General features: G+C 39.6%; 1 protein-coding gene across 5 annotated transcripts; it reads left to right on the top strand.

Annotated features, from left to right (window-relative positions):
* The first annotated feature begins 478 nt into the window (after positions 1–478).
* On the top strand, positions 479–23,721 carry LOC129734472 (AN1-type zinc finger protein 5-like). 5 transcript variants are annotated; one of them, XM_055698028.1, is made up of 7 exons: positions 479–610; positions 5,930–6,087; positions 6,473–6,584; positions 6,719–6,904; positions 7,380–7,477; positions 21,468–21,593; positions 21,810–23,721. In XM_055698028.1, exons 2-7 carry the CDS (start codon positions 5,937–5,939, stop codon positions 21,956–21,958), a joined length of 822 nt encoding a protein of 273 aa, XP_055554003.1. In that variant the 5' UTR covers positions 479–610; positions 5,930–5,936; the 3' UTR covers positions 21,959–23,721. The 5 variants fall into 5 exon arrangements, with proteins under 5 accessions (XP_055554003.1, XP_055554001.1, XP_055554002.1 ...); XM_055698026.1 differs by having other exon boundaries at positions 584–713; XM_055698027.1 differs by having other exon boundaries at positions 590–1,015.
* The last annotated feature ends 1,533 nt before the right edge of the window (positions 23,722–25,254 follow it).

Raw genomic sequence — 25,254 nt, 5'->3', positions numbered from 1 at the left:
TAAAAGTACATTGTATGCTCGCAACACATATATATACATCTATAGCTTAATTATTGGAAGTGTAAATAGTAGAGTGTTTGACCACTGTCTAAATCATCATCCATCTGCTGTCTAAATTATCATTTAAACAATCATTTAAATAATTTTCAATCAGTGTTTAATTACCATTCAATTATTGCTTAATCACCATTTGATCACTATTTAATTTTGATTCAGCCATCGATTAACTATCATTTGATCATCCTTTAATAATAATTAAAACTCATTTAGTTAACCCCATAACGATGACTTCTCTTAATAATTCACCTGTGACACTGCTGCACGTGCAAGTTCAAACAGAAACATTCATTAGGGGTGGAGGTGTCTGCTATGAGGGTAAATGAAGGGGGGGAGGGGGAGGGAGCGGGCACGCAGAGCTTTGTTTCCTTTATTTCCTTGCGCGTAGTTCTATCCTGCTCCTGTAGGCGGGGTGAAGCCACGCGAGACAGTCGTCGCTGCTCTGGATTCGGCTCTTTCCGCTTCTCCACCCCTCCGGGGGGGCAGGAGACGTTCTCTTGACTACGCGCGGAGTCTCAGTTCCTGTATAGCCCTCAGTCTCGGGGAGGAGGAGGTTGGTGACTCTGCAAGCGATGGCGGCAGTACTGTGAGCCATCTCGCGTGTGCCTTGTCCATTTTTCCCTTCTCCCTAGCCGCCTCCGCGTGGGAGCGTGCGGGTATGTAGGCCTCGGCAGCAGTCAAGAGGAGGCAGAACTGATGCGAGCGGACCGGCGGGTTCGGGTCTCTCCTTATTCCGCCGTTCTTCCTTGATTCTTTCTCTTTCTTGCGTCTTCCTTTCGTCCTTCTGCGCGTCTCGCTCTGTGCTGCTGCCGTAGAAGGAAGAGGTGGTAGCACTGCTAGTTTTGTGCCCCACGCCCTCTTACCCTTCACTCTCCAAGAAACAGTCTGGAGCTACCTGCAGCGTCTCCGACGTCGGTCGTGGGGTTTCTCGCTCTGTCCGCCCCCTCCCTAGGAGCAGGTACGCGGGCGCTGAGGGGCGGCTGGGGGGGATGCGGGCTCAGTTGCCGAGTGGGGGCGGGGCGGGGGAGGCACGACAACAACACGCACTTGGGCCTCCCTGCGGCGTTTCCGCTGTATTCTGTGAGGCGAGGGGTGGCAGGGCGTCTCTTGTCTCCTCTGGCGGACTTCTTCCTCTCGCTCTCTGACGCGGCGGGTGCTACGAAGGGAGGCTGCGGGCAGGGCTGCCGCGCACCCCGCGCACCCCTTAGTGGGGCAGACAAAGGGAGCGAGATGATGAGGCTTCCTCAGCCCTCGCTGGAAGAGGGGCGGTGGGGAATGAGGGTTGCTGCGCGGCACCCAGTGCGAACATGAATCAGGGATTTGTGAGAGGCCCTGACGCTGTGGGGAGTGCCGCGGGCTCTATGTTTCCTGCTTGGCATCCCCTCCTTCCTCCTCCACCCCCCGCTTCGTAGCCTAGCAGCCCCCGAGTCTTTTGTGTTCCGGTGTCTTCGGGGGTGGTGGAGAGAAGGCGACTGAAACGTACCACGCTTTGAGCACTTGGCAATGCCTTCCTTTTTTGTCTTACTCATGGAGGTGGATTTCTTATTGGGAAATGTCCGGGTTTGATCTTTATTCTTCGCATTTACTTTGTCTTTTTGTTTCACCTAGAGCACTGTTAGAGAGGCGTATACCTGAAACATCCTTACTATTTGTTTGATTTTTGGGTTTTTTTGGTGGACCATTTTCTAGCTGAGGATATTCAGATAAATAAGTATTTATTCAGCCAGTTTAGCTCCATCTCTGACTCAATTTTAAATCAATAATAAAACCTTGGAATTAATTTATATTTGTGTTCCCTTTATTATATTAAGTCTTAGGATAACTTTAAGTGCATTTATTATGCACTTCATGTAATGCATAAGCGTTAGGATTCAGTTGTAGCTTATTGGAAGTGCGCTCTGTGCAAAAAAGGCCTTGGTTACATTGATCATTCCAATAATCTAAATATTTGCCGTTATTAAGTTGACTATGCCTCAGGTTAGTTGTAATTTGGAACTAAAAAGATGTCTTAGTTATGCGACTTTGTTAACTTTAAGGATAATTAAATTTTTATGTTTCCCTTTTACTTTAGCTGAGTAAATTTCCTAGTAACTGAAGATCAGTGACATAAATTACTGTTTAAGTTAACACGCTGAATAAAATGGCTCTTTTTTTTTTAATATTGGGAGGTCAGGGTTAAACAAGGATATCTTTGAGGGTTAAGACTTCTTCGAAGCTTTTGGGGGTAGAAGAGATCTTTATAATTTTTTGCAAGGGTTTGGTTGTAACCACCCAACCAAAAGGTTGAGGAATGTATTTGTAAGACTGTGAGAGAGTAATCATCTTGCATCTCTGATCATAGCTAGTTGTTTCCTGTGCTTGCTGTGAAATAGATATGAAAATGTCTGAGGTGACTACCTTGTGATGATGCGTTTTCTTGATTGAATTTAAGTATCTGCACTCCCTTTTCTTCTAGAAAAGAAGCTGTAGTCATGTTAATCGCACTTCATGTTTTCCTCTTATGGTTGGTGTATGCTTGGCTGCTTCAGTTCTGTGGGTTGGAGTTGGTAGTCTTCAGAGATATAAATAGAAGCTGATTTTAGAGGCCCCTGTTGACATGATTTTGTGTCTGTGCCTTTAGCTTAGCCTTTCACACTGCAGCCTTGTAACAGGCGGAAGCTAATGTGTTCACCTATGTGATCCAAGTTTGAGAGAAGTTCAGGAAAGCAGATATGTGATGGTATTAGCTAGTTTTCTAGGGAAATAGAACTGAATTTCTAAGGCTTTAGCTAGTTATTGATCTTGTTAGAAAACCTCATAGGGAAGAATTGGAGAAGTCTAATCTGTGTCTTCTGAAACTTTACTTTCACTGTTGGTTCAAAAGATTAAATGGTGTATTTTAATGTCCTGGTTAGCAGGTTAAATTCTGGAAAGTGTATTATAACCTAGTGAGATGATACCTAGACCTGGAGTGTGAAAAAGCATGGTTTCTTAAGCATTGGATAACAGCTTGATTTTTCAATTAGGGGCATGTATTTCAAGATGTGAAAGACTGTGCTGACAAAGGAGCCATGAAGAGTCTAGTTTGTAATATGTTAATACTAGCATTAATACCTAAAGCTAAACTTAGTAAGTGGTAAAACGTGCTAATTTGAAAGCAGAGCAAGTCAATTGAGATAGCATTCTTGATAGTGCTTTGAACATACCTGCATAATAAGGGCAGAAGTACAGTATTTATTTGTATTATAATAACATAGAGCTACAATGACATGAGAACATTTTTAGGTCTTAAATTTTTCTGTTGAGTCTGTTGACTTAGTGTATGGCTGTAAACTGCCATAGAGGTATATCAGAATAAATGTAAGTTCACTTTGTAGTACTGAAACAAAGGTATAAATTGATGAAGTCCTGTGACCGCCATCAGGCAAGCAGATTAATTTTACTCTTCTGCTTTTGATTTACTTTGATCCCAGATGTTTAGATTAGCTAGACAAATGCTGCTGTCAATTAGTTGTCATACTGTTGAGATATATGGTTACAGCTTGTAGTGTGGCTTTTTTCAAGCTATGAAAAGTATTTCTTAATACATTAGAGTTAATTAGCATTTGGTATGTTTTTCTCATAAGCCTCAGCAGACAAATATCCCTTATCCTCTTAGAGGAAGGTAGTAATCTAGTTTTCACTAAAATGTCTCCAAGTGCCATAGGCAGTACTTCCACTAAATCTAAATTTTTGGAGCACAAACACAATATTATTCTTGTCTTCAATTTGTAGTAGATAGCTTGATTACTATATTCCGGTTTTATTGCCATTGGGAACTAAAGAGTTGGTTATGATACCAGGTTTTCTGCTAGCTTTGTTTTGCAGATTAACTACCAGTGAAGGTAAAGTATTTTTATTCGCAGAGATGAGGGTTAGCATTATCTACCTTTGGGAGGTACAAAAGTCTGCCTATATCTTTAAGACAAAAGATTTAACTGGCTTTTTGGAAGTGCGTAGGCTGTGTAAATGGATGTATTTGACAGTCCATAATTGTTTTATTTTTCTTGGATGAGTAAAATCTGGTCTAAGCTTATTTCAGAAATGCTTTTTGATCATCTGTTTTGAGGGCCTGTTGTATCCATGTTGTTGCCAACTAATAGTATTGGGCTTCATATACAATTTAAGCAGAGTTAAAGGTCTTGTTATGGAAACTTCTAAAGATATAAAATACAGCTTTGAAATGACTTGCCCATGCTTCAGTGGATATTTTTTTTTTAACATGTTGAAAAAGTATGAACTGCTAATAATGGGATTAATATCAGAATGAGGCAAGATCAACATTACTGAAAGTGGAGTTCATTCTTTTGGAGACAGCACAGCTTATCTTTGCAATCAGAATTGTTTAGTAGACCCAAACTTAGTCTTTCTTATTCTATCCATCTAGCTGTGGAGGTTTTTTTCTACCCTGTAAGTGCTCAAAGGTTGGTATATAAAGCTGTTGTTGGCTGTTAAATTCAATTTTGTTGTAACCTGCATGCACAGCATGGTGTCTGACATATATTACTTCTCAGTATTACTATGTGTATTGGGCTTGTGTGGCAAGGTTTTGGAAGTGGGTGGGTGGCAGCTCACAGGAGTGGTTTCTGTAAGAAGCTGCTAGAAGTTTCCCCTATGTCAGATAATGCCAATGTCAGCTGGCACCAGGACAGACCTGCTGCTGACCAAAGCTGAGCCATTCAGCAACGGTGGTAGTGCCTCTGTGATAACATATCTAAGGGAAAAACACTGCTGTGCAACAGCAGCCAGAAGAGAGGAGTGAGAAACAACTCTGCAGACACAGAGGTTAATGAAGGAGGGGGAAGAGGTGCTCTAGGTGCTGGAGCAGAGCCTTCTCTGCAGCCTGTGGTAAAGACCATAGTGAGGCAGGCTGTCCCCCTGCAGTCCATGGAGGTTAACAGTAGAGCAGATATCCACCTGCAGCATGTGGAAGATCCCACGCCAGGGCAGGTGGATGTGCCTGAAGGAGGCTATGACCCTGTGGAGAGCCCATGCTGGAACAGGCTTCTGGTGAGACCTGTGACCTCATGGAGAGAGAAGGCCATGCTGGGGCAGGCTTGTTGGCAGGACTTGTGACCCTGTGGGGGATCCATGCTGGAGCAGTCTGTTCCTGAAAGACTGCGCCCTGTGGAAGGGACAAGTGGAAAGGACCCATGCTGGAGCAGTGTGAACTGTAGCTTGTGGGAAGGACCCATGTTGGAGAAGTTCATGGAGGACTGTCTCCCATGCAAGGGACCTCATGCTGGAGCAGGGGAAGAGTGCGAAGGGGAAGGAGCAACAGAGATGTGATGAACTGATTGCAACCCCCATTCCCTGTACCCCTGTGCTGCTTGGGATGAGGAGATGGAGAATTTGGGAGTGAAGTTGAGTCTGGGAAGAAGGGAAGGATGGGAGGAAGGTGATTTTAAGATTTGGTTTTATTTCTCATGTTTCTACTCTGATTGGTAATAAAATAAATTAATTTTCCCCCAAGTCGAATCTGTTTTGCCTATGATGTTAATTGCTGAGTGATCTCTCCCTGTCCTTATCTTGACCCATGAACCTTTCATCATATTTTTCTCTCCCTGTTCTATTCAGGAAGGAGAGTTAATAGAGCAGCTTGGTGGGCACCTGGCATCCAGCCAAGGTCAACACACTACACTGATAATGCTTTTTACTTCTCGGTGGTTATTAATGATGTTACTTATCAATACAATAGAACTATTAAATTATATCTTAACATTCATATAGCCATTTTAAAAAATGCAAACATCCCTTTTTGTGGGCAATGTAAGCAGACCTGCTTTAATTCTTTAACTCTGTAATAGTTTGGTGAAACATCAGTTCCTAATGTAGTTTTTGGTTTTATTTACAGCGTTGAAATGGCTCAGGAGGCAAACCAGACCCCAGGGCCCATGCTGTGTAGTACAGGATGTGGATTTTATGGAAATCCTAGGACAAATGGGATGTGTTCCGTTTGCTACAAAGAGCATCTTCAGCGACAGCAGAATAGTGGTAGAATCAGCCCAATGGGTAAGGGTTTGAGTCTTTTTTTTTGTCTAGGTGATGAGGAGAATTGCAGAATGTATTTCAGGAGATCTTCCAATAGCTGCATACTAAAACTATGAATACCAAAGGGAATAATACTTAAATCACTGTAAAAATAAAAATGCATTTTTGTGTAACATATTCTTGCCCACTTGGTGTTGAGCCTTAATTTGCATTTCTACTTGCCTTCTGCTATAAGTATTCTTACACAGTCCCTGTATTTTGGTCATTAACAATACAGTTTGTCTTTAAGGAGATGCAGTAGAATGATGAATGATTGGAAATGGTTTATAACTGTATACAAAACTACTTGACTAACTTGTACCCTGTAACTTGCTTATAATTAACTTCTCAAATTTCTGTTATATAGGGACAGCTAGTGGTTCAAACAGTCCTACCTCAGACTCTGCATCTGTACAGAGAACAGACACTAGTTTAAACAACTGTGACAGTACTGCTAGTAGCACACCTGAAAAAACAAGGTAAGATTATAGAATCATTTAGATTGCAAAAGACCTTAAAATCCTGGACTCCAACTGTTAACCTAACACTGCCAAGTCCACCACTAAACCATGTCCCTAAGTGTCATGTCTACGTGTCTCTTAAATACCTCCAGGGATGGTGACTCAACTGCTTCCCTGGGCAGGCTGTTCCAATGCTTGACAAGACTTTTGGTGAAGAAATTTTTCCTAATATCCAGTTTAAACCTCCCCTGGCAAAACTTGAGGCTACTTCCTCTTGTCCTATCACTTGATACTTGGATGAAGAGACTGATACCCGCCCCACTACAACCTCCTTTCAGGTAGTTGTAGAGAGTGATAAGCCTCCTTTTCTCCAGGCTAAACAACCCCAGTTCCCTCAGATGCTCCTCATAAGACTTGTTCTCTAGATCCTTTACCAGATGAAGGTATTATTTTGAGGTTTGAATGATCTGGGAGTGCATAGCAAGTTAAAGTAACATTGCAGTAACCTTGCCCTATTACAGTGAGTTTTTGCAAAGGAAAAAGGGACAGTGTACCTGACAGTGTTTTTTGAAACTTTGGAAATGAGAACTAATTAACATTTGGTCTTGGACTACTGCAATTAAAAGGACATTTCTGGATTATCTGGGGAAATATTTGCTACAGATTGTCTAGTTTATTCTAAGGAAGAGAGATAGAAGTACAGGTCAGGAATGTGTATCAATAACAACTGATCAGGTAGTCTATTGATGTATTTTGGTGGTTTAAGCTCTTATGAACTCAAAACTAATTACCCATTTCACTGTATGTAAACAGAAATGTGCCTGTTGCTGCTTTGCCTGTAATGCAGCAAATGACAGAAATGAGCATTTCAAGAGAGGAAAAAGTATCACCGAAAAAAAAGACCAAGCCAGGTATGTTTGCAGAGTAACACTGGGTACAACTGACTTCACAGAAGCTGACAATTTATTTACTTTCCCTTAAGTAGGCATATCCTTCAAGTGATGACCTTGAGGAACTGTTAATTATGGATGCTTCTTGAGTATTAGTACCCTTAGAATCAAGAAAAATGACTAGCACTGGAATAGTTTTCAGACACATGTTCAATTTCAGTAGATAACTTGATATTTGAGGAGTGTTTTGACTATCAAACCTTCATTTTTAAAAGACACTCCAGTTGTATCTAGGTGCAAGATGTTAAATTTTGAAGTCAATGTTGATTTCTATATAAAATCTAGCAATACAGTTCCTGCTGACTCATGGCAATCAAAATGGTTTGTTGCATCTGAAGAACAGAGTTCTTAAATTCTATTCTTCAGAAGCATGAAAGTGGGGGAGAAGGGAATACTTGATTTTAAAATGCTAACAAATACTGCTAAAGGTTCTTGGACTAATTGAGTAATCAGTAGATCTAACCAAAATATTATGTGGATATAGAATACTTATGGCATTAATTGTTTAGTGAGAATATTCAGTTTAAAAGTTTTACTCCTGTTCAGGAAGGTTGTACCTGTAGTATTTAAACTTTGAAGTGTAAAATATTTCTTTGTGTGAGGTGGGGAGAGAGTGCTTCCCTAACTACTAGTGAGTGATTGAATTAATGTTTTATTATATAGCAGTTTATTCAAATGGGTATCTTAATGTACTTGTTTGATATCTATAGGTATTGACACTTAATTTTAACAGTTCCGAAACAGTTTTAAAACATTAAAAGCTGATGTTTAATAGGAAAATCTCTTCACTACAACTGAAGATAAAATGATTTTTTTAACGTCAGAGTTAAAAATTCCAGAAGGTACCGCTCAGCACTATATAGATGCATCTTTGTCAATAAGACTGCTGTTATAGCTGACAGTTAATTGCTCAGTGTTTGTACACAGGTTTTACTATTTTGTCATGTTAAGTTAAAATTGTGACTTGAACTAAATTACAGTTGGTTTTACTATATTTTTTTTTTCATTATGTACAGACAGAGGAGATTTTTACATGTTTTGATTTCTTGTAACTTATATTATCTGAAGAGGCTTATTGTATGTAACTTAGAAATTTATACTTTGTTACAGTGTTTATAAACTCATATTGTCTTGTTATGAATTGCTACCTGAAAAAGTGACAGGCAGGAAAGAAATACATAAAATAGTAGCAGTGGTTAAATAATAGCTGAATTTTTGTCTTACTAAAACTGCCAATAAGGATTTGTCACTTTGCCAACTGTAAAGGTCAATCTTATGTTTGACACTATCCATTTTCTCATAACAAGGCAACTAAATGGTAGTGTCACGCAGCATTATTGACTAGAATGGGGGGAAAAAATTCCTAAAAGCAACTCAAGATTATTATTTTACAGGTTGAAACCAGTAAAAGCTCTGTTAAAGCTTGTGTAGAGATGCCCTGGTTTCAGCTGGGATGGAGTTAACTTTCTTCTTAGTAGCTGGTACAGTGCTGTGTTTTGGCTCTGATGTGAGAACAATCTTTATAATGCACTGATGTTTTTAGTTGTTGCTGGGTAATGTTTATGCCAAGTCAAGGACTTTTTGATTTCTCAGGCCTTGCCAGCCAGAGGGCTGGAGGGGCACAAAAACTGGGAGGGGACACAGCCAGGTCAGCCAAAGAGGTATTCCATACCATGGGACATCATGCTTGGTATATAAACTTGGAGGGTTAGCTGGGGCCTGGGGATCGTTGCTTGGGGACTGGCTGGGCATCAGTCAGCCGGTGGTGAACAGTTGTACTATGCATAACTCGTTTTCCTTTCTCCCTTTTCCTTTGGATTTTATTCTTTTCCAATGTTTCCATTATAACTATTATTGTTGTGATTGTTCTTTTTTTTTTTTGTTTAAATTATTAAATAGTTCTTATCTCAACCCTCGAGTTTTACATTCCTTTCTGATTCTCCTCCCCACCCTGCTGGGTGGGGGGAGTGAGCAAGTGGCTGCATGGTGCTTTGTTGCCAGCTGGGGTTAAATCACGACAAGAGATAATTGGGAAAACTACCATGGAATTTAAATGTTTGGAAAAAAACAATTTCTATAACAAAATTGTCTTCCTTAGTACATATCCATAAATTCTTGAAACAGTCTTCAGCTGCTCTAAAAGTAGAAGTTCATCAAGTTGGGGGTAGATTTTAGGCAGCATAGAACAGTGTCCTTATACACTATTCTTAGATTACAAAGGGTTTATTGGACATTTAAGATATACCAAGTGTTTGCTTTATTCACTAGTACATTGATCTGGTAAGTGTCTTGCAGTCAAGAAAAGCTGGCCTCAACTCTTTATAAATCCCTATTGTGTTTGGGGTAGTCCCATTTTCTTTTTTTTTCTTTCTCTTTTCCAGCAGCAGCCAGTCATGTGTTGGCCTCTTGAGGAGGAGCTGAAACAATAGTAGATAATTCATGTCACTTCATAACAAAGAGATTACTTTCTATGAGATGTAATTCTTTAAGATAGTCTGTCACAACAGTCTTTTTATTAGCAACATTTAGTTTTGTTGTCTTGCCCTGGCAATTGAATTTCATAACTGTCTATCAGATGGTAGGTCAGGAACAAACATAACCTTCAAGCAAAGTATGTCTCCTTTTTTTTTGTCTTCAGTACTATGAAGGTTTGTTCTCGTCTGCAAGCCAGAAAGTTCTAAATAGTTAGATCTGGACAATTGTCTTTAAGTCTGTGGACTAAAAGTATATTGTCTTTCTTTTGAGACTTAAACATCTGAATCTAGAAGGTTCTGAAGCTGAGAAAAATAAAACTTTACAGGTTTGTTGAGGTTGTAACCTGGGTTCTCATTCAGAACTAATCAAGTCTGAAGGCAATTAACTGTATCTTAGCATTTGAAAGAAGAAAGGTATGACGGATGTAACTGGCCTAGTCAGTTGTAATTTAGATGTCTAATATGCTATATTTTGTTGTAACTTGTAACTTGCAATTTCTTAGTTTAACTTTGTTTGCTGTAGTTCTGTAATTGAATGGTGGCATGTGTTCAGTCCAGTTGCTTATCTGATGAACTGTTCGCAAGTCAGTGGAATAAAGACCTTTATATCAAAAACTCTGGTTCATACTTGGGTATTAATTATATCATGCATTTTATAGGCTTTTGATATACTTCTAAACTTATTAAGGATTGAGTTCTAGTCCAGTCTTGGGCAAAGTCAGGATATACCTCAAGCAGTCCGGAGATATTGTTCATATTTATGTTTTTAATGTTGATTTACAGGAATTAAATGCAAAAATACCTCTTATCTAACTCCTTTACTTTCCTTGTGTTGATTATTACATCAGAGCAATACCATTACCAAGTTGGTGAGGCATAGTTGAGGTCTTTAAGAAACCTGTTTTGTTTTAGCAGGTTTAAGCGACAATAAAAGATCCATGCAAAAGAGCTGACTTACATATTGAGCACTAAACTCAAACTGTTCTGAAAACAAGTATGTTTAAATAATCATTGAGTAGATGTTCCTGGTTGAAACAATTCTGAAATGGAACTAATAATCTCTTAAGTCTTGAAGCTGTCTATCTTTAAAAATATAAGACTGAGAACCCAACTGTTGGTCCTGTACTTGTTGCTGATAGGATGCTATTGTATCTTGAGTGATGTGCAACAGACATTGTCTTGATGGTAACTAAATTAAGCCATATTTCAGTGTGATACTTAAACAGGGGTATCTGTTATATTGAAGTAAGAGTAAAAATATTTGATGTGCTTGTCAGTTGTTGGGCATGTGGGAGGTTAGTTATGTGCTGCAGAATAGTTTTATGCCAGTTCTTTGGCATCAAATTAAAAATGCAATTTATTCTTTAGCTTTTTATCATGGGCACCTAGATCAGCATATCAATTGCAGTTTCTAAAGAATAAAATATTCTCAAGCTTGATAAAGCATAACAAATACTATCCATCTTATTTTCACACATTTGCACATCTTAATGTGCAGTGTAAGGATTACATAAATATGTGGTATAGTTTCCAATTCTGGTACTGCAGAAGTGCAGTATGTTTTTCTGATGGCTTTTGGGTGCTTTTTGTACATTACCTTTATTCCTTTTTCTGTTTTAATTTTCCCAATTTTTCCATGGTGGGATTTGAGAATTACCTTCATGTAAAAGTAGTTAGAATGCTTAAAACAAGATAATTTTTTTTTTGTGTGTGCTCTCAAGCATTTAACTCTTTACTGGCATGCTTACTGCTTCCCTAGTATTGGGGAAGTTAATGCAGCTTGTTAAACTGTTAGGGTCCTATTTTGGATAATTTGTTTGGGTATAGAGATTGCTTTAAATATGAGGAGGTGTAGTGGGTTGACCTTGGCTGACTGCCAGATGCCCTCAGAACTCAGCTGTTCTTTCACTCCTCAACAGGACAGGATTTAAAAAAAAAAAAAAATGGAAAAGGTTATGGATTGAGGTAAGGACAGGGAGATTGCTTACCAGTTGCTGTCACAGGCAAAACAGACTCAACTGGGGGAAAATGAATTAAATTTATTGCTAATTAAAAAGAGAGTGGGATGGTAAGAAACAAAGAGAAAACTAAAAATTCCCTTCCCCCCTTCCCAGCTCAACTTCACTCCTTTATTTCAGACTCTTCTACCTCCTCACTCTAGTCCGAGTGATACAGGGGGAATGGAGGGTTGCAGTCAGTTCATAACAGTTCCTCTCTGCTGTTACTTCTTCCTTGCACTTTTTCCCTGCTCTATATCCTGTGGGAGGGACCCATGCTAGTCCTTCATGAACTGCTCCAGCTGTATTGGTTTATGTAAGGGAAAACCACTGTCACTTCTGAAAGTTTAGTTATTACTTTTTCAGAAGTCTCAGTCACTGTGGCTTGAATACTTTGGGATCAGAGTAGCATTGTTCTTCCTGTTTGTAGGACCTTTCTATGTATAGGTTGAATGGCTGTCATGCATCAAGCTTGTGGCTTACTTCCAATCATCAGACCTTGCTGTTTCCCCTCTGTCTGCTTTAAAGATGCATTGTATTTTTAGACTGAGTGAAGTAAATCTTTCCAAATTTACAACGCAACACTAGTGGCTTTTTTCAGGCACTTGTACTAGGACTACGTTGGTCCTAATCCTAGCAGAATTATGATCATAGACTAGTTTGGATTGGAAGAGACCTTTTAAATGTCATCTAGTCCAACCCCCTTGCAATGAGCAGGGACATTTTCAACTAGATCAGGTTCCTCAGAGCCTTGTCCAGCCTGACCTTGAATGTTTCCAGGAAGGGAGCATCTACATAATCTCTGGGCAACCTGTTCCAGAATCTCACCCTCATTTAAAAAAAATAAAAATAATCTTCCTTGTATCTAGTCTCGATCTACTCTCTTTTTAGTTTAAAACAGTTGCCTTTTGTCCTGTCACTACAGGCCCTAGCAAAAAGTCTGTCCCCATCTTTCTTATAAGCCCCTTTTCTATATTGCAAGGCTGCAATAAGGTCTCCCTGGAGCTGCGGCAAATGAAGAGACGGGACGCAGCTTGATGCAAGCAAATGTCAATTTATTGTACAGAAGCACGAGTTTATATATACTTTCAGAAGCTGTGTGTTTTAAACAGCTTCAAGAACCAATCTAAGCATTGCATACTAGGCAATCCCTGATTGGTGGTTAACTACCAGCAATTAACAGCAAGGTGTTGCCTTTCCTTGGCGCCATCTGTCTCCCACTCCCCTATGCTCTGTAAAGATGTCTCATCATGTTAATTGTCTAGACAAGCTCGAGCACATTCCCCTCAGCTAACGGATTGCCACGCATGGTCCTAGTTTCCAGACCGCTCCTGCATCTCCCCCTTCCTGTTGCACAAAAGAACCTTTGAAACCGAATGAGTAAAAACAAGGTAAAAGTAATAGGACAAATAAAAAAGCAACTAAGACGTCTTATCAATGTCAAAATAACCCACTGTCTTTGTTCCGTACAATTTTACAATTTCCCCTTTTTATTTTTGAACAGCTAGTACCAGTTTTGCCATGTTCTGCAGGGCCCTTGCAAACATGACAGCAACCAAGGCAATAGCAAACAAACAATACTGCCAATTGAGTGAATGGATGCCAAAAAGGCTGACATTTTCTCAGATTTTGATAACATGTTGCTGCAATGGGGTGCCTAAAATCCACGCAGCACATACCATCCAAATCCTCACAGCCATGTCCTTGAACCAACAACAAAAAGCAGTGGCAATTTTGACTCACATTCTGAACTGCCTACCAAACAAGGCGATTTAACTCTTTAATGATTTCCCTGATGTTACTCTGGATAAGAGAAGAACCGCTGCAATACGTTCCCATCATAGCCTCCTACTACATTAGCATCTACAGAAAGACAGTTATCGACATTCAAAGTGTAAACAATATCAGCTTCTTTTGGATTAACATTATACATAGATGGAAGGGCACACCAAACAAGAACTGGTTCAGTCAAAAAGTTCTAAACATAGCATGCCTTCTCTGAACATACCTCTGGGGTCATTCCCTTCATTCCATCTCTTTTTTTATGCAAAGAGAAACACTTTTACCATAACAGAGAAGCCCCTATTTACATCTCTGAGCCCGGGCACAAACCACAGCTGTATGCTCCACCAGGCTCAGGGCAGGAATCGTTCATGTAGTTACATAGCTATATATCTCTACAAGCGTGCAGACACCTATTAAACACTAGATAACCATGTTCATCTTTCCTATTCTCCTTCACAATACCTAGCTATTCTCTCATCTCTTGTTAGGTCAAATATTCTCCAGTTTCCTCTCCTATATCTCTCTTCAGACATTCTCTATCCTCTTTTTTGCTTGTCAATTGCGATGAGGCAAAGGGGGTGTGTAGCTGGGTGACCATGACCTGCTTTATGTTACAATAAACTAAACACTGAATACAGGAAAAAAAAAAAGGCATGGGAGACATAAGGCAAACATCAATAAGGTGGTTAAAGATAATTATAATAAATCCTGTAATACTTTTGAGTCATGGCCCAAAGTTTCCCAGCCGTGAGAAGAGACCAAAGGCATCCCGCCCGTGACTCTGCTGCAGGTCTTTGTTTTAAGGCCTGTAAGTTTTGTATACTTTTGTAAATTAATTCACAGTGGTCATTCAGATTCACGTAACACATCCTATCAAAGTCTTCACACTAGTGTCCCTGTGCTAATAATAAAAATCAATAGCAACTCGGTTCTGTAGCAACATATGATGGACAGAATCAACATCTGTTAATAAGCCAGAAAAAAAGAACAGTATTTGTAGTATTACTTTGTTTAGCAAGCTAGCAGCCTAATTTACTAAGCAAGTTAAGAGCGTGTACTATTCTTACAGAAGAGATTAGAGAAGCAAAAATCTGTTATGCTGCATTCCAGAACTCAGCCTGAGAATTACAGTCTGCTGTGAGTTCTGCGTTACAATCATTTGACACATGTTGGGGTTGCAATTGTGAAAGTTGCCCGTTTACAATTTTCATTGGCATTATAGCTAGTTGTTTTAAAAGCAACCCTTGAGCTTCCTGATGTTCGACTTGTTGCAAAATATTCTGAAGCCAATCAATAAAGTTAGTATTAAAGTTAGTGACTCTCTAGGACCCTGCAAGACTGTGGCAAGACTCACGCATCCTGACTGCCTTAATAGCCATCTCATTCATTTGCAAACAGTTGTCCCTGGGATACCTTGCCTGAGTCACAGAATCGGCACAGTTAATTTCTCCAGCCAACTGCTCATAGTTAACAGCAATTCCCCGATTAAGGTTTTCAGTCAAGGCCACTACACATAGCTCACAAAAATCAAATAACCACATCATATACCGTATCAGTTAGTACCATACAAAGCAATAACTTCCAATCATGCAGTGTGAGCGTATAAGGCTCTGCCATCACTTCAAGAAGGGACATAGCAAATGTATTATGAATCCTCCCTTCCTGCACTGCTTTGCTTAACCCTTTAACAGCCTCGTATTGCAAAGGCTGCCACTCTGGAGGTTGATTTGTCTGACAAAATGCTGAACATGCCATAGCAACTCCCAAAACCCCTCACTTAAGCGCTTCCCACTTGCATTCTTGCCACCAATCCCTCAGATTTCCTTTCACCCTCCCCAAAATACAATCAATGCATCAGGAGAGACGAGGGGGTGGGGGAAAGGTCTAGCTCCTTTTCCAGATCTATAGGACCTGGATCAAAAGGTTTATCAGTGTCAATAAAATCATTGTCCGAGTTGTCCTGTTCCCGTGCTTGCTCCTGTGTTGTGAGGGTCGCTGCAATCAGTGACAGAAGCTTTGGGGGCAGAGGAGGTGTGGACGGAATCGCCATCACTGATGGTGTGTTGAGAAGAGTCGCACTGTCGGTGGAATTTACAGCTTCCTCTGGTTTAGCACCATTAGTAGAATTAGTCTACACTTGGCAAAGAGTAGTCAGAATTTGCCACCATGATGTTAAATGCATTCCCGACACGGAGTTCCCCTCCGCGGCAGCATCATACAATTGGCTGCTGTATGTACACACTTTCATTCTTTCAAAGTCTCTAAAGTTTCTTGGCTGCTCACCTGTCTCGATGAATACAGGTGTTATCCTCAGGGTTTAGGTTGTCCGCCTGGTCCAGACAGCAAGACGATCGTTCAGCCAAGCCGTCTCCTCCGGAACACAGCCCTCTTCCACGAGCTGTCTTTTTTCCGTCCTTATTCTTCCAAGGCTTCGGAACACCACCATAGGGGTCACCATTTGAGGAGACTGAGGCACGGACTCCCTGATCTGACTAGAAGACCCTTTATGAGTCCATATACGTCTCTTTCTGGGGACAAAGCCTGATTCCCCATTACGGATTTCCCACAGCTCACCTCTCAACTCTGGAGGGATTTCTGGCCGGCTCCTGCTTCCTTTCAGCAGATCATTCAAAGTTCTGTGGGATTCGCTGCATGTCGCTCAGTTAGGTGATTCGAGAGCCCTTCACATCAGATCCCTAAACGTATCACGATGGGGTCACCAATTTGCGGTGAATGAAGAGACGGGATGCAGCTTGATGCAAGCAAATGTCAATTTATTGTACAGAAGCACGAGTTTATATACACTTTCAGAAGGTGCGCGTTTTAAACAGATTGGTTCTTGAAGCTAAGCATTGCATACTAGGCAATCCCTGATTGGTGGTTAACTACCATCAATTAACCGCAAGGTGTTACCTTTCCTTGGCGCCATCCTTGGCGCCATCCGTCTCCCACTCCCCTATGCTCTGTAAAGATGTCTCATCATGTTAATTGTTGTCTAGACAAGCTCGAGCACATTCCCCTCAGCTAACTGATTGCCATGCATGGTCCTAGTTTCCAGCCCGCTCCTGCATGGAGCCTTCTCTTCTCCAGGCTGAACAACCCCAACTCTCTCAGCCTGTCTTCATAGGAGAGGTGCCCCAGCCCTCTGATCACTTTTGTGGCCCTCCTTTGGACCTGCTCCAACAAGTCCATGCCTGCCTTGTCTTCTAGGACACCAGAGCTAGATTCAGTACTCCAGGTGGGGTTTCATGAGAGCAGAGTAGAGGGGGAGGCTTGCCTCCCTTGACTTGCTAGCTATTCTTTGTATGTAGCCCAGGATACATTTGGCTTTCTGGGCTGTATGTGCATATTGCTGGTTCATGCCCAACTTTTTATCCACCAGTACTCCCAAGTCCTTCTTGGCAGGGTTACTCTCAATCAATATCTTCTACTTGGCCTTGTTGAACCTAATGAGGTTCACATGGGCCCACTTCTTAAGCTTGTCCAGATGGCATCCCCTGTGCCTGTTTTGTTCCTGATAGTACTGCATTTTACAATGCCTGTGGCTTAACTTATTGTCTTTTATTAATAATTAAAAAATAATGCCCAGTTCTGAAAACTTATTTTGTTCCCAAGTTCTTCAACCTTGTAGCAGGAGAACTGGTCTCATAAAATTGAAGTGAAACAAAGCTAATCTGGTAACCTGAGCTGATGGTTGGCAAGAGAAATGACCATGGTGATGGAGACTACGTGCCAACAAGAACTCTGTTAAGGTGATAAAGCATGTGTGCACATAACAATAACAACCATATTCCTAATATTGTTTCAGCTTTTGTCTATTGATTTAATTCCTGATGATTAACATGGTATGATTTCTGGTATTAAATGAATTTAATATATTGAATGGCATTGTAGTTGCCCAGTTAATTTGGCTTGTATGCTAGAGGGAGCTTCTTGTGATGACCAGTTTTCAGGATAGTATCTGATGAATTTGGCTGCTAATGTCATGCCAGAAAAACTAAAACTTATAGTATTTCATTTGAGACACGATTTGAAAAAGGGAGTTTTGTTTTGATGTGTGAGTTTTAGTTAAAGGGTGTTGTCCCTGTTCTAGCTATTAATCAGAAGCTACTGAGGACTTCATTATTAAAACTAATGCCAGCACAGTTAGAGCTATTAATAAAAGTGGGAAGATACTTCCTCTCTGCAGGTGTTGCCTGTTTAGAGTTATAAACTGAACACTTGAATACTGGTTTAGTGGGCCCTGCACAATCTCCTTGTATTGGGACCTTTTAATTGCCCATTTCTGCACATTATCTGCTTTTCCTTTTTGGAATATATTTTAGTTGTGGGAGAAGGATCCTGTTTGGCAGCTCTTTTGAGAAATGGGCCTTTACACTTGGGATTATCGTTGTGTTCTAGTTCCCATGTTGTTGGTTGTGGCAGTGAACGCTTCTCAGTGTTTATATGGAGGAGTAAGAGGTACATTTGTAGAAGTTGGTAACATTTTCCCTTGGATTAATTTTTAATTTTTTTTTTATGACACAATGATCTACTAGACTACCTTTTTGCCTTGATGGTTCAGTGAGCTCAGGTCAGATCACTGCTGTACTTGAACTGCTTCTTGTGAGGCTTGTCCTCCACTGGTTCAGGTGGTTTCTGCTATAGTCATTCCTATAACATGAAACTCAAATCATGGGTTACAATAGTTTAAAGGTATATCCATTATAATCTCTACCCTGACCCCTTTTTACCAGGCCATAGGGCTTAACATTGCAATAAACCCCTTGCCCCTGCTCAGACTTGGACTTAACCACAGACTGCAGTCCCTTAGGGTTGTACCTGCTCCAAGTGGAGTCTTATCTATGAGCCACAGTCTCTCCAGGGGTATACCTGCTGTGGCATAGACTTAACCACAGCCACAGTTGCTTTGAGGTGCACCTGCTCCAGCACAGCCTTCTCCATAGGCCACAATGCTGTTAGATATACCTGCTCCAGTGTGTCTTTACACTCAGCCACACTCTTTTCAGGAGTCTACCTGCTGTGTTGTGGACTTATATCCACAGCCACAGATGCTTCAAGGTGTACTTTCTCCAGTGTGGACTTATCCTTGGGCCATAATACCTTCAGAGGTAGACCTGCCGTGGCACAGACATACTCACAGCCGAATGCTTCAGGGTGTCCTACTCCCATGTGGACTCATCCACAGGTCACAATCCCTTTGACTTGACTTCCCATGGAGTTCCAGCCTGTTCAGAACAGCAGCAATGCCCTGGCCATCTGCCAGCCCACATGCATTGCCATCACTGTTTACAAAATGTTCCCAGACACAGCAGAGTAAGATAAGCAGTGAAGTGGTACAGCAAGCAGTGAAAGCAAAAAGCAGCCACTAACAAGCACTAGACTCTAATATATTGTGAGGCAAGCACAGGAGCCTGCCAAGTAATAGCTAAACAGTAATTACGGCTATAAATTTGATCTAGCACGTTCAAGATAATGACACATTTGACTGGAACCCTTCAAGACCCTTTTGGGTCCCAAAAAGGCCTGTTGTGGATTAACCCTGGTAGGTAGCTGAACAGCACACTGCTGCTAGCTTGCTCCCCCAGAGCGGGATGGGGGAGAGAATCAGAAGGTTCCCTTTTTTTGTCTGCCATGGCTTATAACTAGTGTCTTATTTTAAACAGACTGGGAATATAAAAAATCTGAAAGGAGTTTGACTATGCTTCTTGGTTTGGGAGATGTTTAATCAATTTCTTAATGCTGTAGATAATGCCTGTCAGCTAAGGTGTGTGGTATCAGACAGGCTTACGCTGTGGTGTCAGTATTTTCTAACCTGATTTTTTTTTCTCCGCAGGCTCTCAACTAGATTATCTGATACTGAATGCTTTCCTTGGGGTTTAAAGACAAGTTTAAAAGATTACATCTATTAATCTAGAAAATATTAATTGTCAAGACAAAGGAATTGCCTTTTTAAACTAAACAGCTGTGGAAACTACTCTGAAAAGTATTAGTTACAGTAATGATTTTAGTTCTGTACCTTTTGCTTTTTACCAGTAGCATGCTTAAATATGGAAAAAAAGTATCGTATATCTAAGACTGAATGGTATCATTAGCCTCAGACTTGGCAAAATAGTGTTGACACCAAACTCTTCATGCTCTCTAGAAAAATCTATAGAATATATAAAAAATAAAATTGTTGTTCCTTAGGACTGTTATAGTTATAATATTGTAGAAGAAAATATTGTTTTCCTGTATAAAACTTCTTTGGTACAAGCACTGAAAGTTCCTAGTTACCTCTGAAAGTTTGTCACTTCTGAATTTTATTTACAATCTGGAACATGGACTACTGACTGGAGGTGCTTTCAACTTCTACAGTGAATTGTGAAATGGGACTTGGATCTGTGAGGTCTTGTGTTAGTGATAATAGGCATATGAACATAATTAAAAAGTTAAGGGAGGAGGTATTAATAGTAAAGATAATAAAATATTAACTATAAGGGGTTCATGATGTCTGGAAAAATCCATTTTTTACAGAATACAATGCTTATTGATCCAAAAGGTTCTCAACTAAGAAATCCTGTTTGTGTACATAAAGTTGGCTACAAATGAGTCCTTTAAGCCTATGTTCTCAATCATTAATCCTGGAATGTATTATATAGTTTGCTCACTATCTTTTTTTTTTTTTTTTTTTTTTAAAACAAACAAACAAACAAACAAACCCAATAGATATAATCATGCAACTGAGTGTCCAGGAAAACTGAACAGGAATAGACTCCTTGGGTTGTATGTGTTAAAATTGTTATATGAACATACCTCCCTTGACTTTCCTCTACTAATTTGAGTATTAAAAGGATTTTAATCAATTGTTTTTAAAATCAATTTTTCAAAGAAAACAGATCCACAGAAGTTCACAGGAGGACCCACTTTTATCCTGCAGAGAACTTGAGTAAAATGTGACAAATTTGACCAAAAGTGTTCATGACAAAGGCAATTGAAAAAGTGATTTTGACTCTACCTGCTTGATCATTAAGGTTGCATATAGTACAAAGATACAGATATCCAATGTAAATATGTACTTTTTTTTCTTTAATTTACTGAAAAAAGTGTCTGAAACGAGGGCTCTTTTGAGCTGCATGGTTTGTACTGACATGTTTGGTGTATCACAGAACCAGTGGTTTGAATCTCAAGAATGTTAGCTGCTCTGGTTGACTGAGGTTTTAGATCATCTGACTTTGCAAGTATAGTGGCAGAGTAACTTGGTGCTATGATAAAAAAGCACTACTTTAAATGTCATTTGTTTATAAAATATGTTCCTACCGACTTTTCCACAAGTACCCCCTCTGTTCAACAACTTTAACTGACAATGTTATTATTGTTTTAGATTAATTGAAACTAGATAATATGACTTTTAATGTTGTATGTACATGGAACTTCTGGAATGCTTTCCAAGCCTTTACACCTAATATGGGTGTATACAGTTGATAACGCTAGGTATTCTGTATTTTCTAGATGATGGAGCAGTGGGGAAAACTTTATCTTTCTGTAGAGATAAAAGGGAAGCTAACAGAATACCTATTCTACTTAGTACTTCAGACAAACTTCAGGGTCTTAGTAGAGGCAAATTAACTGTTAATACAAGCATGCTACTGAGTGGCTAGTGAAGTCAAGAAAAAGGAAAAAATTAACCTTTGTTTCTCTTGCTTGCTTTAACAGTTGTTACTCAACCAAGCCCATCAGTTTCTCAACCTAGTATTTCACAGAGTGAAGAGAAAGGTTCTGAACTGCCTAAACCAAAGAACAATAGATGTTTCATGTGCAGAAAGAAGGTTGGCCTTACGGGTATGAGAGCACTTTGTCAATATTGAACAGATCTATATGACTAGTTGCCTCTTACTAGATTAAATTTGTTGAAATATCCATAGTCATTAATGTCCGTTTCACTTAATCTGTTTGTTAAAGTAGATGCAAAATACCCCCATTGTACTGGGTAAGCCCTTATAGCTTGCTTAAGTCTGAAGCTTCCTAGTAATGCTGCTTCTACTTTTCTTTGTACAGGATTTGATTGCAGGTGTGGAAACTTATTTTGTGGACTTCACCGTTATTCTGACAAGCATAACTGCCCATATGATTACAAAGCAGAAGCTGCAGCAAAAATCAGGAAAGAAAATCCAGTTGTGGTGGCGGAAAAAATCCAGAGAATATAAACTAGCCTACTTGAGAAAAGACTGACTTGTTTTATTTTAATATACCCTAGGAAAGTGTTAAAGAGCAGATGCATGGCCATTTTCCTTTGTTCTCCAGAGTTTTAATTTTAGCTTTGTTTGTCTTTATGACACTTCAGAATGTTTGAGTGTTTGTTACAGGCAGAATTGGATAGATACAGCCCTTAAAAATGTGTATGTTCTCCTCAGAATGTGACTGGATGATCAGAACCTGCACAGGAATACACATGCATAGAAGACAGGCTCTAGTTTACATGTGCTGAACAGATGCATACTATCTGCATGTTTGCAGCAATTGGCCTTTTGAGATGTTCAAGGTATATGACACCAACCAAAGATTATATGCCTGTTTGGGAGAAGGATATGTCAGAAAGGTTGTTGGGTTTGCTCCTATCATTTAAAATTTTGTTCTACTTCTAGTTTCCACACTGTTATTTTTCAGCAGAATGTAAGCTACCTTCCAGTAAGATGAGTGGTGGTGTCATAGTTAATAAAAAGTCTTTTAACAATTGCAATGGGAAAGATGGAAAAAAACAGATATATATGAAAGAAAACTATTTTGGAACAATTATGTTAACTTTAGAGTCATAACAATAGTTTCCCAAAGGAAATGTCCTGTTAGAAATTTAAGAACTGGCTCGCAACAGTTGTCTGATTTTTCTTGCAAAGCTAAAAATGTTGTGTAGCACAGTATTGTGCTAAGATTGATTTATAACACAAAAGCTTAGTGTGTGGTGTTTTGGACATACCACAGCAGCTCTGTCCAGTGACACGTGCATCTGTAAGTTGCAGAAGTATTGAAGCAGTTTATTAATGTCCTTATTAAATTCAGTGTGTTCTGAGTTAAAAAGGCTATTAGGAGCTTTTTAAATGAAAAAAAAAAATTAAATGTAATAATTGCATGTGCAACAACTGTTGGGTATGGAAAACCATACCCAACATGACTCCTGTAGACTTAAATGGGAGCTGGAACCACTCTTGGAGGGCTGCTTTTTCACTTCTAATTGTACTTGGGTGTAGGACTAGTGTTCTTGGGTGTATTGCATGGGCTCAGTTATCTACAGCCTTGTATAATAACTAGAAAGGGCAGTATAGTTCACTGATGCTTGTCTGGTAATATCACTTCTGTGTTATAATGGAAGGGGTTTTTGTGATGTATGAAACTTGTGGGGTTTTTTTATATAATCAAGTAGACTAGTATTATAGTAATGCCTCTTATCTGTAAGTAGCTGTATATGTACACGAGATGCTACTTCTGACTTTTATTGCAGTGTTCAGTCCTTAAGGTTTTTTTGCTACTAAAAGCATTGGGCTTTTGCTTTAATTTTGTTCTTCCAATTTAGGTATTAGATAACATGTACAGATAGTTTATACTTGGATATTGCACATAATCACACTATCCAGCATCTCTGCTCTGTATTATATAAATAATAAAAATCATGTACAGAAGGAAATACTTTTTGTGATAGCTCATTGGTTTTGCTTATTGCTGTAACTTGGAAGTGGCCCTGTAGAGGTTGGGGGTACAAAGCTTGTACTAGGTTTGTATAGATGTTTTTTCCTTAAACCCAATGTCCTTGTTTCTTATTTTGACATACCAACTTGTTTAAGATTCTTTGTTGAGGTCCGAAACGTGAACAGCTGGAATACAGGTAACTACTTGATGACCAAAGATGTTGGCAAAAAACAATGTGCTTAAAGGGAATGAAGGAAATATTAGCAGTAAACTTTAAATATTTGTGGTTTGTCGTGTGTTTTTGTTTGGATTTTTGGTGTTGGTTTTCGGGGGGTTTTTTTCTCCTTTTGGCTATGGAAGTTATTTCCAGTGGATCTGTTTTAATACAGCCAGTATACAGACTACAGTGTTTTGTTCAAATTTTTGCCAGCAGGCCTGGGCAGAGTTGTCTGGGTCTGTATCCAAATATGGATGTCACATATGCCAGACACACTTCCCAAGGAAAAACAAAAGTACAGAGCGCACAGCACATATTGACTTTGGAAGAAGCCATCTTCACTGACGAATAATACATAAAAATTGTTTATCAGAAACACATGTATCCTGTCAGTCAGCTAGTACTAACACTCAAGGAATAAGTTGTTATTGCTACCACTGTATATATTTCTGATAAGGGAACAAGGCCAGGTTCTGGGCCTTCATATGCCAGGTTGTATTTTATTTTTTTAATCATGGAACTGTTTTAAATCATCAAAACTATAATTTTCCCACCTTCTCGTGTTAAAGTAAAATTAACCCAACTGCATCATAAAAAGATTGTTGGTTTGGGGTTTTTGTTTTGTTTTTAGTTTCTTGTTGAATGCAGCTTGGAACTGGATATTTGAGGAGAAAGTGTCCAAATTTGTGATACTATCAGGGTGAGACTATTTTAGGAAGGATAACTATGTTGATACTGGTACTTTAACAATTATGATGGTCTCTCTCGCATTCATTTGCTTTTTTTAATCTGTACAAAAGCTTGTTTGAATAATTTCTCAGCAGTTCTGAGGAGGAAAGTATGGTATGAGAAATCCCTCATTGTTCTGTAAAATAATTAACTGTATGTAAATTGCCCACAGGTGGGATATAAGCCTGTATTCAAGACTAAGCTTAATTATGTTAATTCATATAGGGTCCTATCATTCAGGAGGACTAATTCTGTTGAGGCTCATCAAAAATTCAAAGAGGGGGAAGGCTGTTTAGTAAGAGTGGGTACTGACAAAGTGTGATGAATGAATATGTAAATTTTGGTGCAAAGTGTGGTACGTATCCCTTGGCAAAAAGATTATGAGTATAGGTGCAGAACACTTTGTGTTTGGGTCATTTTGACTTCAAATTTAAGTGACAAATGCTTACAAACAATATACCTGTGGTGTATGAAGGTACGAATTCAGGTTGTGGTACAACCAGAGACACTTTATTGTACAGAGAAGCTCATATTTATACCTCTGAGTCCAGATACAAATTCCAGCTGTATGTACCACCAGGCTCAGGGCAGAAACCATTCATGCAGTTACATAGCTATATATTACTACAAGCATGCAGACACCTTTTTGCTACTAGATAACCATGTTTATCTTTCTTGCTTTCCTTAACAACACCCAGCTGTTCTCTCATCTCCTGCCAGATCAGACATCCTCCATCTTCCCCTCACATATATACCCATCTTTCAAGAAGGCAATGTGATCAGTTAAGATGATACTAGTCCTTATTTAATATTTGGCTGTTAAACTGATATGTGATCAACTTGTACATAAACATGCTGTTATGGGAAGAATCTTCC

This window comes from Falco cherrug, chromosome W, assembly GCF_023634085.1.
Source record: "Falco cherrug isolate bFalChe1 chromosome W, bFalChe1.pri, whole genome shotgun sequence".
Lineage (NCBI taxonomy): Eukaryota > Metazoa > Chordata > Aves > Falconiformes > Falconidae > Falco > Falco cherrug.
The sequence above is the reverse complement of the archived record's forward strand: the minus strand, read 5'-3'. Positions and strand labels throughout refer to the sequence as shown.